At 37.5% G+C, this 13,102-nt stretch overlaps 1 protein-coding gene across 3 annotated transcripts in view; it reads right to left on the minus strand.

The window, feature by feature from the left end:
- Positions 1-202: 202 nt before the first annotated feature.
- Positions 203-13,102, minus strand: part of arhgap36 (Rho GTPase activating protein 36) — a 55,048-nt gene continuing 42,148 nt past the window's right edge. For all 3 annotated transcript variants that reach the window (XM_054601666.1, XM_054601668.1, XM_054601667.1), the window contains exons 4-12: positions 11,712-12,025; positions 7,815-8,034; positions 7,557-7,612; positions 6,652-6,802; positions 6,414-6,562; positions 5,343-5,513; positions 4,665-4,753; positions 4,336-4,562; positions 203-3,411 (exon numbers count right to left, since the gene is read on the minus strand). In XM_054601666.1, coding sequence (XP_054457641.1) covers positions 3,098-3,411; positions 4,336-4,562; positions 4,665-4,753; positions 5,343-5,513; positions 6,414-6,562; positions 6,652-6,802; positions 7,557-7,612; positions 7,815-8,034; positions 11,712-12,025 — 1,691 coding nt within the window. In that variant the 3' untranslated portion in view covers positions 203-3,097. The remainder of the gene's footprint in view (positions 3,412-4,335; positions 4,563-4,664; positions 4,754-5,342; positions 5,514-6,413; positions 6,563-6,651; positions 6,803-7,556; positions 7,613-7,814; positions 8,035-11,711; positions 12,026-13,102) is intronic.

The following is a 13,102-nucleotide window of genomic DNA, read 5'->3' on the forward strand; positions in this document are numbered from 1 at the left end:
TTTTCTCCGAAAGCTATATTATGACTTTTTTTCAATTCTTTCGACAGTCTACTTTATGACTTTTTTCGACATACTATACGGTGACTTTTTTTGACGTACTATGACCTTTTTTCCAACATACTATGCATGACTATGGCTTTAAAAGCGATTTAAAGAGACACAAAAAACGAAGCAGACCTCACAGAGGTTTGATTTTGTATTTTTAATCTGTCGAACAAGGAGATGCTTCTGGATCAAACAGGGAAGAACAATGACTGCAGTAAAAGCATATAAACAACAACATTTAAATTGAAGTTGAAAGCAGGATGGGCAAGACGTGTGAGATCATCTTCGCCTGGAGGGTTTTTCTGTTCTTCTGACTCATATTACTGCTCTGTGTGACCAAAACCCCCCCAGAAACCCTCAAAACTAATTATTTCGTTCAGTCCACTAACTCAGAACATGTCCCCCTCAGCTCTCCCAGCACACTCAACAATAAGCAGTGACGCACAGAAGCAGTTTGACATTTAATTCTCTGCAGGTAGGTGGTACATTATCTGGTTTATGTCTCCATGGTTTTTTACAACATTATAGAAAAAACAAAGTCAAGGTAAATCTGGTTTTCTCCTAAAAGAAATCCAAGAGAGAAGACAATACATTCACCTGCTGAGGTGAAGGACGGAATCTGTACAACTTCTGTCTTTGTGATGAAGAAATGCGACATTAGAATGTAGGACAATCTCTGTGCAAACAATGGAAACATGGTTTTCTATTACAAAGAGGCCAGTTTGGCACTATTCCCCAAACGTTACACATTTGATCTATACATTTGACCAACAATATACGAGGCTCTATATGATAGGGAAAAGCAAAAAGAGCATAAAAAGAGCTCATGTGGTGAACGTCGCCCTCCTGTGGTTAAAGGAAGAGAACTATGCTATGCTGCTGAAAACAGACTTTAATGCCCTCACATTTCTTGCAAATAAGTCCAAATATAATTTTAACAGCATTTCAACTACTGCTTCACATTGAAATATAAACATTGCAACAGAACTGTAGCCATAAGGTCCAATTTTTGAGTCGTATCATACGATCTTCCTCGAACAGCTTGTGTTTTTTTTGTAGGTGTTTAACATTTATATATTTCTGAACACTTTAAACCTCTTTCTTTGAGGAATAAACAAGTTCTGCTGCAGAAAATGCATGACCTTTGTTCTTGAGAAATACTAAAATGGTTTGATGCTGCGTTCAAATCACCTGGGATTCATGGTAAAAATGGAAAAGTGTTCCATCTAAACAAAGGAAGCACACATGTCATCTGAGCAACACAAGACTGTTTATGTGAGGGATGAAAAATACTTGTACACTGACAGAATACTAGATGCATTAAATCAGATATCAGGAGCTTGCTAATTACAAGATTAAAACTGGTTATTACCATGACTTTTATATGACATGAATGCAGCATCCTATGCTAAGAAACAGGAAAAAATCCCAACAATGGAAAACACATGAAACTTTAGCTTATCAACCAACTTTGGCCCAGTTATATATATATATATTTATTTTTTAACTAGCTTGCAAATCACCAAATCAGTGCTTAGTGCTGAGTTCGCATGGACAGCAACGTGTCCTACAGTTCATCTGGGGAACATCTGTACATTTGGGTTGATTTATTACAGATTCCAGAACGATAGAATGCGTTTTCCATCGACGCTGCTGTGTTCAAATTCTGTGTCTGGATCCTCCAAAGTCCACATTTCTGCAGTGCATAAGTCATGCAGAGCTCCTTAAAATACAGCAAAGCAATGCATCTTAATTCTGGTTGAACAAGCAGAACATAACATAAACAGTATAATGTAGTATGAATTCAGGCCACAGGGACCTTTTAAAATATGATACATGGTATTTGACACTTCTCTCAGATGTTTGAGGGCAACTTCCTGGTGGTAAAACTTGATTTTGAGAGTTGGCAAATGCAATCCAGGACCAAGTAGCGAGCGATTGTTTCCCACTGAGGTGTCAAAAACAGATCAAATGCCCCTCAGATGGTAAAATATTGATAATCAATTTATCGTTAATAGTCTTTTATGAAGCAAAATTGCCAAGTCTTCCCTGGTTATGGAGTATTGGTCTGACAAAAACAAGCAATTTGAAGATTGATAGATATATTTAGGGAGAAATAAGAGAGTTTTCCCTCACACAGATGCACTTCCGCAGTAAGAATGTGATGTGGTGGTTTGTAAAAACAGAAGTAAATATGGTCTAAAAGTGGATGATTTTGAGTTAAATGTAATATTTGTTTCAACTGCATTTCCATGACTGTATTTCAAAGTGAAGCTCATAACACGCGTCGAGATATAGTGACGTAAATGCTGTTGAAATGAAAACCTAGAAACAAAAAATGTAGCTTAGCAGAGTTCTGGTTCTAATATATTTGTTTATTTTCCGCTGAGATGCCATCAGGTGTTTTATCTCAATGTTCCATAGTTGGATGGTAGATTATATATTTACAGTTAATGCAGTTTATTGCAGGTTACTGGAAAACAACAGAAACAAAAATGGAGTCTGGTATGGTATGGATAAAAAAGTGTCCATGCAGCTACACATAGTTATGCAGTTCTACTGTACGTATTCAGGGTCGTGTGTGTAAAATTACATCATGTACACATTATGAACATCTCAATTATTACTGCATCCACTTATTACTGTCATTTAATCTCATAAACAGAGTTATTTATTCTCTTTTTCTTCATGTACTGAAAAGTTGCAACGTTTTCCGACACAATTTTTTTTTTAATGTTTTTTGTGTATTTATGTGACATTTCCTTCTTCTTCTTCTTCTTCTTCTTCTTCTTCTTCTTCTTCTTCTTCTTCTTCTTCTTCTTCTTCTGTGTTTTCGATTACACAATCATACACATGCTGCATCCAGTGATGCCAGAAAAGTTGGACATTCTGCAACAGTGTGCTTCCCTTAAAGTCCAAAGTTCAAGTTGGAAATTGAGTCCTGTTGGAAGTGCTGCAAAGTAATTATTTACCTTATAAAGAAACTTAACTTTTGTGTTTTAAATCAACAGCTGTCTGTTGTTAATGTAACAGGACATTGGGGCCAATTTCTTCATACCATCGTCTCTGAGCTCGACCCTTTCCCGGTGAAAAAGTCCCAGAAGTTGGAGGCCGGCGTCGGTTTGCTCTCGTCCTGCGGCGTCTGTCTCACCCAGATGCTGCTCTCCGTCGACCCGCTCAGACTGGAGCAGCTGCCGCCGCCGCCGCCAAGCGTGAAGCTCAGCGCGGAGCCCAGCGGGCCCCTGCGGTCCTGGGGGTCCTGGTCCTGGTTCAGTCTGGAGGTGGAGGGCTGGGCCAGGCTGAGCAGGTTGTGGTGGGAGTGGAACTGACGCATGTGGCGGATGGATTTCCCTGAAGGGATTTCACCTGGAGGATTGAGAAACAAGCAAGAAAAAAAAAAAAAAAAGTGCAGGATTGAAGCTTTTCCTTAGTGCCCTTGAGCAAACCTCGTGTTATCCCTTTTTCTTTGGGGGAAACTTTTCGTCAGTTTTGTTAAACCGATAAAAGGAAAAATAAAAGCAAAACTGTTCAAGACAGTGGAAATAAATGGATTTAAAATTTTTGAGGAAGCTTTTTTTAAAACGTTAATTTCAAGATTAATCATTTCCCCAAATTCTCAAAGTAAGACTTTAATAAAAACTGGAAAAACCTTTAAAAAAAGACTAAGGAACAACCAAAATATGACTAATTTAGCAAAAGAAAATCACGTGGTATTTATCTTCTTCATGTGTATGTTGTGCAGAAATTTTGTCCCAAACTCCTTTGAAATAGTAGGAATATCTAATTGTTAAAAACAATACCCAATGTTATAACACTATTGGTGTTACTAACTTTCTGTTTGTCACCACTAGATGGCGCTGTGGCCTCATTTATGTTCTCAGCACGCTCTTGTTATAGCATTCTGGCCAAGAGATGTTCAGTTTTTTTAAATCAACATGAACATTTTATTTTAAAGCTGCTTTAATGTTTTAAGAAATAATGACGGTACAATTATATTTTCTCACATTTTATTTAAATGGTGAAGCTTGTTCAAGAAAAAACCTCTTAAATTAACAACTGTCAATAAACTTAAGATAACTAACAAAATTCTATCAAGTGACTCAAAGGTTTTAGTCCATTTTTTCTATATAATTGGAACCAAATTCCATCGTATTTTGATGGAATCTTCCTTGGTTATATTTGAGTTTATTCAACATATTTTTCTTGGCCTGATAATAGTCAAATTTAAAGGCACAGAGTTAAAAAAAAAAAAGTTTTGATATCATCATCATAAGGCCACAGAATGTGTACCGTATCTCGTCTCCTGACGTTTCCGGTTCTGGTTCAGTTTTAGGACGTTGAGGAAGACCTCGCTGGTCAGGCTGCCCTCGCCGCCGTTGCCATCCGGCGGGAAAAGCGGCGAGGGGGGCTCCAACGGTGACAAACTCCCACTAGAGGCTCCTACTGAGTCCAGAGACGCACCTGTATCCCGACGACCCCCCGACTCACTGCTGCTCTCCACCGTCAGATGACTGCCGCTGGAAGAAGGGATGGCAATATAATGTAACATCAGTAGGAAATAAGAAGTGTAGTAAATGTAATACCCTTGGGGACTTGATGATACTGGTTGTCGTGGTTACCTGAGTTTCCTACGCAGTAGATAGTCGATGATGTCCGGGTCGGTCTGGATCAGACTCATCAGGACCTCCTGCTGCATCTCTGCAGACACCTGCAGGGTCACATAAAGGAAACATTTTCATTTGATCTTGAGAAAATTAAAAAAAAAAAGGCTTTTCCTGTGTAAATGAAGCCAATAATAAAAAGCTAAATAAAAGTTTAAAACCTTGAATTAATTCTAAAAAGGTGAACCCAATATATCAGGCATTTTATTTTTTTTAAATCATAATTTTGAAGTTGAAATTTAAGAAAAATGAAAACACTTCCTAAATACTTTTACACTTTTTTATTCATGTTTTGACATTTTTTTCTTTATTGTTGATTAACATTTAAAAAAAATGTTTTATATCTAAAGCTAAAAAATATATATTATTTGTAAGTTCTGCATAGAAACATGGGACTTAAAAAAAAAGATCACTTTTAATTCACAGTCCCAAAACATAATTATTTATATTACTTCTTTATAAAGAACTTGAGTTTTTGATTACATTGAATACCAAAATGTCATTAATCTCCAGTGAAATAAGGTTAAGAGGCAAATATCTCAAAGTATCAGCACATGAAACAAATATTCCGCATGATAAGATCCCAATAGTTGGGTTAAATGACCATATATAGTCAGAATGTGATCATCTAGGTACCGTGAAGAGCCTCTTGTGGTTCTGAACGAGCACCAGAGTCACGCTGATGATGGACGTGCTGTCCTCGATGCCCATCGAGAGAGGACTGATGTCTCCTCCTCTCTCCTTCTGCAGCAGGTTGGGCCCAAAGATCACCGCCAGGTTGGCAGCCGTCATCTTGTTACCGGGGATCTGGACGGAGAGAGGAGGATGGAGAGGTGGTCAATTTGTAAATATGAATGAGTGCGATAGTTGTTCAAATCTTGATCCACTTTATTTGCCCAGTTATTGGCTCTAAACCTGCAGCCACAACATAAATCTAACCGCCAAAAGATGTTTAATAGGAAAGGCAAGAATAAAATATACTTCTGCTATAGATTTCTTTTACTTTTAATTATTTTTGTTAAATAATAGACAGTTTTCCAGCTTCAAGATGCCAAAAATGTGCAAATAAAAACAGTCTGACAAAAGAAGAACAACAAATGAGCGGTTTCACAGTTTGTAGAAATTTTTGCAAATGCTCTTTGCAATATTAATAGCCAAATAATGTCTTAAAATCGACCAAAACGTACATTTTAACTCTGTTGTATGTAAAATTGAATGTAAAATTGCTGAATATACACATTTCACATAATCAATCGTTTCCCTACTACTTGTCTTCCAATTTTTAATGTCCCATCAATTTAGCTGTTAAAGATAAATTTGAATACATCTTTTCAGAATATAATTTAAAATGTTGGGTTTGTTGCTGCTTATAATTCTTCAAGACAGGAAGCAGTTATTAAAACAGTTAATAGACTAAAAGATGCAAAACCATCAATATGGTATAAAAAAAAAAGGAATTTTCATAAAGCTGGGGGACATGCTAGAAATAGATTAATAAAAAGAAACAAAGAAACCCAAAATGACCAAAAAGAGACAATAAAACAACCAAAAAAGACACAGAATGACCTTAAAAAAAAGAAAAACGACCTAAGAAGACACAAATTGGCATACTTGAAACACAAAACGACACAAAATGACCCTTCAGAGACACACAAAAGAGGGCCGAGACACCCTGACTTTTGTCATTTCATGAGTACGGGTGAATACCTCCTCGTCGTTGGTGCCTACGCTGTCCTGGGCGTAGCTCTGCACCGTGTGCAGCAGGCTGAGGAGGCGCAGCAGAGTGTCACAGTTACAGGGAGGCAGCAGGTAGAGGAGGTGCTGAAGGTACTGAAGCTGGTCGGCTCCTCTCAGCACTACAGAGAGGAGGAGGAGGAGGAGGAGGAGGAGGAGTTAGTGTGTACAGGTGTTACAGCTGTTTAAGTGACTCTGTGTGTGTGCTCACAGTTGGCGTGCAGGAAGGCCGGGTAGAGCTCTCTTGGCAGCAGAGGATCAGGAATGTCTCTGAGGAACTCTTTGAGCAGCGCCGCCACGTCGTGGACGCTGTGCTCCTCGTCCAGCTGGACGTCCACCCCTCTGTCGAAGTCCTCCAGCAGCTGAGGAGCACACGGAGAGGACAAATAGACCCAAAAAAAGAAAAGATGAAGAGACACATGGGAAAAGACAAAAACACACACGGAGGTCAAACAGGAGTCACTTTCCCTCCTAGGGACGCACATTTCTCCAAAAACAGGAAGTCACACATCGTCAGCTTTTCCCTTGAAGATTATTTTCATATTCCAGTCAGATAGGAAACAACGAGGCAATAAATCCCGGAGGATTCACACATTTATCTTATTATTGTCAAATAATCATAAAACTAGAGTCCAAGTATAAGTAGCATAATATGTGGAAAAATTTTAGGGAAAGTTTTAGGGAAAAATCATTCATGATCAAATCTTCAAATAAATTTTTTCAGAGCCGTATAAATATTTAGATGTATTTATGTTATTGTTATTTTTTCCCTTTAGTCCTGAGGCACAACATGTTACACAAACCTCTGAAACAAACCAGATGTCTTTATAGTTTAGAGAGTTAGATTTAAATTTTGCTTCATATTTATTCTCATTATTATCTACCCAAGATCTTCCTCATTGCCAGTGTTTTGGTACATTTTGTAGAAAAGAAACAAAAATAAGTTTAATGAAATCTTAAGTAAAGAGGAAAAAATGTAACATTTTAATGTGGTTTACATTTTGTACTACCTTGCGATTTGCAAGTGCCTTAATCATTTAAAGTGTTGATTGTAAAAATGTAATGTTATTTCAGATGTTTTGTTTGTTTTTTACAGTGAACAGAAAACGTCCTCACCTGTCTCACTCTCTTCTTAGAGCTACCAACTCGGAAAATCCCCACCGTCTGAAGACCTGGGGACACAAAATGGTGCAACAAATAGTATCATTAAGTTTCATTTATCTACATTTAAATTGAGAATAATACTTCAGTTTGAGTTTTCAAATGAATGTTAATAAAACCAACTTTTAAATTTGCAGCTTCAAGTTAAAAGAGTTTGGGGATGCCAAATGGCACAAGTGAGATTTTGCCCCCCCCAGCCCGCCTTTATCTCACCGTAGGTCTCGATGTGATTGCAGCACCTCTCCAGAACCCGGGGCACCTGTCTGTAGATGGGGTTTAAGCTGAGCTTGGTCTGGGTTCTCCCGTCCGACGAGCCGCCTCCGCCCGGCGACTTGATCAGCTCCAGCTCGGCCGGGTGAGAGAGCTGCAGCGCCTCCAGCAGGCGGGACTGACTCTCTACGAGGTCGGAGATGGAGTCCACCGACAGACCGCCCTGCAAGAGAAGAAGTAGTTTCATGTGAAGACGGGAGTTTATTTTGAAAAGATCGTGTGAATGTAACGGGCAGAAATTGACACGTGGTGTTAGAGTTTCGTAGGAAAACGCACAAAAAAATAAGTATGACGATACGTTGGAAAGGGAGAGAGAACTGAACTGTACTTTTTCTAAGTATATGTACTTCAATTGAATATTCCCACTTCGAGCAACTTTATACTTCTACTGTAGTTCTTGTAGTTTTTATTCCAATTCAATTATTTAACAGTTGGAGTTATTAGGTAAGTAATTCCCAGAGAAAGAGATCAAATGATCCAATATTTCACTAAAAATCTAAGAAAAAGGTCCAAAATATTAATAGAATACTAAACTATTGAACTTCACAGTCTCACGTAGTTAGAAACTAGCTTCCTGCTTCATGTACATTTGAATTACAATACTTATAATACTGTACTTGTATTAAGGTAAGATTTTATTTAATAACTTTCTTGGTATAGAGTACTTATACATCCTGGTATTGGTACTTTTACATTCTCAGTTTTTGGCTTTAGAGGAGATACAAAAAGTCACAGTGTGCAGCTTTAAATGAAGATAAAGAGTTGAGAATAAGAAGAACCACTCAGAGAGAAGCTCTGACAGGAATAAAAATGGAGAGATCATTTTATGATGGATGTCAGTAGAAGAAGAAGCCAACAGAGAATCCTGCCACTTAATAAATGCCTGAGAGGCTGAAAACAAATTCCACCGAAATATATAAATCACTCGTCTAAGAGCAGAAAATCGTTTCTGGAGGAACGTCGAGTGTCAGAGGATTTTCCAACTGCAGTTCAGTTCAGAAAACTTAAACAGCTCCAGAGTTCAGGAATTATTAGGATGTCAATTCAATCTAAAAGGAATGGAGCAGTTTTGTGTCCTTAAAAGCCTCTAAAACAAAAGTTTTTATTAAACTTAAATAGAGTTCTAACTATAAAGTAAATAATCTCTGTCTATATGTCTGTGTGTTCTTCACATATCTCGAGAACAGCTCATCTGATCTACTTCACACTTGGTGGGAGTTTTGCTCGGGATCCAAGGGAGTGCTATGTCAAATGCTGTGCAATTTGAACCTCAACATATTCAATAGCAACAAAACAAGTGCACAGCAGTCTGGGTAGCAGAGGGGGCGGGGCTTCACGTCTCTGCAGAGTGTCGTATTCTATAATTTGAAAGTAAAATCTGCAATGTAACGTATAACATTTTTCCTGTCAGGTCAATGTGATACTATAATATTTTCCTCTGAAGTAGAAGTACACATATCTATAAGTAGTATACAGTTGAGTTGCCTTTTGTAAGTTATTTTGGGGGTATAATGAGTTAATACTAACATAATTCAATACTTTTCACATCTGAACATCATAATAAATCTGTACAGATGCTGCTGCTTTCATTTGCAGGGATCGCTGCCACTTTACCAGAGTGATTTCGTGGCAGTAAAATGCATGAATATTTACGAAAAGATTTTATTTTATACTCCAAATGTGGGCGAGTATTTTATACCTGCTTATGATAAGTACGTAATGTTGAATAGGAGGACAGTTTGGGAAACCTGAAAGCCCAAAACCTCCATCAACCTAAGTCAAAGTAAAGGAGGTCTGACCTCCTTCATTAAATAATATATTATATAATAATTCAATATGTCCTCACAGAAAACTTCTTCTCTTCTACCATCCATCTTGTTCCAGTCTTTAATTTCAACCTTTACACTCACTGTAAACACTTACTGTGACTGTACAGATTTCCAGCCGTGTGTGTGTGTGTGTGTGTGTGTGTGTGTGTGTGTGTGTGTGTGTGTGTGTGTGTGTGTGTGTGTGTGTGTGTGTGTGTGTGTGTGTGTGTTGTCAGATATGTAAACAGCGAGCTGCTACAGTCCAGACAGCTGTTAGAGGATGAGTCAGAGTTCTGTTAATGTTGAGAAGGATGGGAAAATGTTATCTTTCTCACCATCTTTCTACTAAACACCCTTTGTTCTATTAATAATCCTTGACAGGGAATATTTATTAATACAAATATTTATATTTAAAGCTTTACTCACAGGGAATTTTGTTGTAAATGTCTTAAATTTAGATTTTTTTTAAAAGAACAGCTTCTCAACATCTTTGCCATAAATTCTACCTTTACAAAGTTTATGTGTTTTTTGTCATTAACAAGTGAGAGGTATTGTTATTTTGCTGATTATTAATACAAAATGTAATGATCAAAAACCTTATGAAGTATTATTATAGATTAGGTAACGAAGCAGTAAACTTACAGCTGCAACATTAAAGTGATAAACACATTAATGCATCAATTATTACAATTAATTTAAATCATATCTTATTTTGAAATTGGCCATTCTGCATAATTAGTCATTTTACGTTTGGTACTTTAAGTATATATATTGATGGAAGGCTAGTAAGAGTACTTCTTTCTCAACTGTAGCAAGTTTAATATAAGTGGGTTTTAAAGCTTTAAAAAAAAAAACAGCAATTCAATCAGTCAATAATCAATAATGAAGATTATCGTTGGCTGCAGCCTTTTAAAGGAGCCACACTGTTATTTCTGTCTTCACTCAGCTCCGTGTGTGCAGTGTTTACTTCACTAGATTCTTACGAGCTGCACATGATAGCGGGTTCAGGTTCAATTATTGTGCTCTGCGGCAGTAATGATACTCATCACTGGCTTAACTTAACGACTGTTTCCAGATCAGCGTGAAGAGAATTACAGGGCGTGACGGCCTCAAGCAGAGAGAGTTCACACTCACAGCAACAACACAGCATTTTGTTCATACACAACTGTGGAAATAAAAAGAAGAATCTGAGCTGTGAAAATAATACTACACAAAAATAAACAAAGAGAATCACCTGTGCTGTTTTTCACTCCACCGATTATGAGAATTTTTCTTCCCTTTAGTTACTGTTACAAATCTCTCTTAAAGACACAATCATGGAAGCGCATACTTTGGAATATCCCTGCTTGATTAAATGTGGAATTTGGCAAAAGGAAGGAGGACTGCAATGTTGCAGTTGGAGCAAGAAGAGAAGTTAAACTTAACTTCAAAGAACCATCAATTCCAGTGTCACCATTTATTGTTAAATAGTGGTAAAGACACTGACGTCTGCATGAATATGTTAAGTCAATTTACACTTCTATAAATACTTACATGCATGATTTTTGTTCATAATATATATTACTTTTTACTCCATTTTACAACTACTTACTACTAGTATTAAAACACTTCATAGGCTCATTAATATGATAGTTTAATTACAATAAAGTAAATAAAAGGAGTTAAAAGTATTCTCACATTTTAACGAGCAGTAATTTAAAACTATGAAGGGACTTATTCTTTAGAATAAATACAGTTTACTTCTGGATATGATCTTACATTTTTAAGATATACTTTTTCAACCGCTGGTAATTCCCTATTTTAACTTGGTTGGAAGTTGAATTGAATGTGGAGGGATTATTACAATCAAATTCGGACAAAATATAAATACTTTTTAAAATGTGCATCTTTCACACCATATTTACACACTTCTTAATGGATTGAAAAAGTATTAAGTATCATAAAAGTCTTTATATGAATAGAAAAGGTTCCTCAAGATAAAAACAAGGCCTTTAAATATACATTTGCGTATTCACTCAGACAGCTGTCTCACCCTCCTCTGTCCTCGGCCTGTGTTGTCCAGAAACGTGGGCGACATCGGTTTGTTCTGCATCTCAAAAAAGGGCGCCGGTGCCACCGAGTTAGCGGACGGTGAGCAGGGAACGCCTCCTGTGATGGAGGAGGAGCTGACCAGCGGCTTGTTCCCGTTGAAGAACTGCCTCTTCTCGGCCCTGAAGCGCAGGACGCTGGCCTCCAGGTCCAGACAGTCTCGCCTGCTCTCCTTCAGGGCGTCCTGCCGCAGCTTGTAGGCCCGGTCGTTGGCGATGACCTGGGAGAGGGGGATGCCGAACGCCTTGGGGGCAGATTCTGAGGGAAGAAAGGATGGAAAAGTAAGGAAAAGACAAGTTATTTCCCATTTTCTTGACAACAATTATGCTAATAGGTTAGCGATTCTGAGGTGATAAAGTAAGACAGAAGATAGAATAATTTAATTGGTTTTACCGAATGATTTTGAGACAAACAAAGAAACAAGAACTCAAACTTAAACAGGAGAAACAACAGCGTAAAGGCTGCTGCTGCTGAATTGTTTCATCCCAAACATTCCTGTCATTTTAGCTGCACAAAAACTTTGTGTTTCCTACAAAAAGTGGGGTATTTGGATGGAATCTGATCTCAGAGTTCAGTTGACGAAATTAGCAGGTTCCTCAAAGTCATGATAACAATCATTAGATTTTACTACAACCTAAGGAACAGCATGATAAATAGAAAAAAAGAAAAACAAGGCAGAGCTTCTGGGCATACAAATGTGAGAGCTGCTCCACCTAAACACAATCTATTTTCTCAGGGTTTAGAAATCTTTCTGCAACATCTATGATAGATTTGAATGTAAAGGCAAAAATAATGATAACTTCAAAATTAAAAAGTGCAGGGTAAATTATCAAGATATGCTCTTTAATTGTTTTTAAAGTGTTGTGGTTACCAGTTCATAGGGGTTAACATGGATTTAGTGTGTTAGTAAACTCTGTCCAGTATCAATCTGGCTTAATTTGACAGTCCTCATAGCCATGATTGCAATCTTTTGCATTATATGGTGAAATCCCTAAGAGACTGATTCATCCACTTATTTGGTGTTATAAAAATATGTGCATGATGCTGGTTGCAAACTTTTTTTTGCAGAATGGTGGGGCTGCAATGACAGAACTGCGTGAGGAAAGACAATGGAACAAACAAAAGGGAAAAATGTCATTATTGACCATAATAATAGTTAAATATTGCTTTAATATTTCCTCTTTCCTCACCTGAAGTAGGTCTTTAAGTAGACATAAACAGCTGAGCAAAGCTTTCAGAATTATTAAGTGTTTTGAAAAGTGGTCAGAATGTTTAACAGGTAAATGAATCTTGTCTGAACACCTTGATGTTGTAAATCAGCCGTTGGATAACTGA

Source organism: Anoplopoma fimbria, chromosome 7 (genome assembly GCF_027596085.1).
Source record: "Anoplopoma fimbria isolate UVic2021 breed Golden Eagle Sablefish chromosome 7, Afim_UVic_2022, whole genome shotgun sequence".
Classification (NCBI taxonomy): Eukaryota; Metazoa; Chordata; class Actinopteri; order Perciformes; family Anoplopomatidae; genus Anoplopoma; species Anoplopoma fimbria.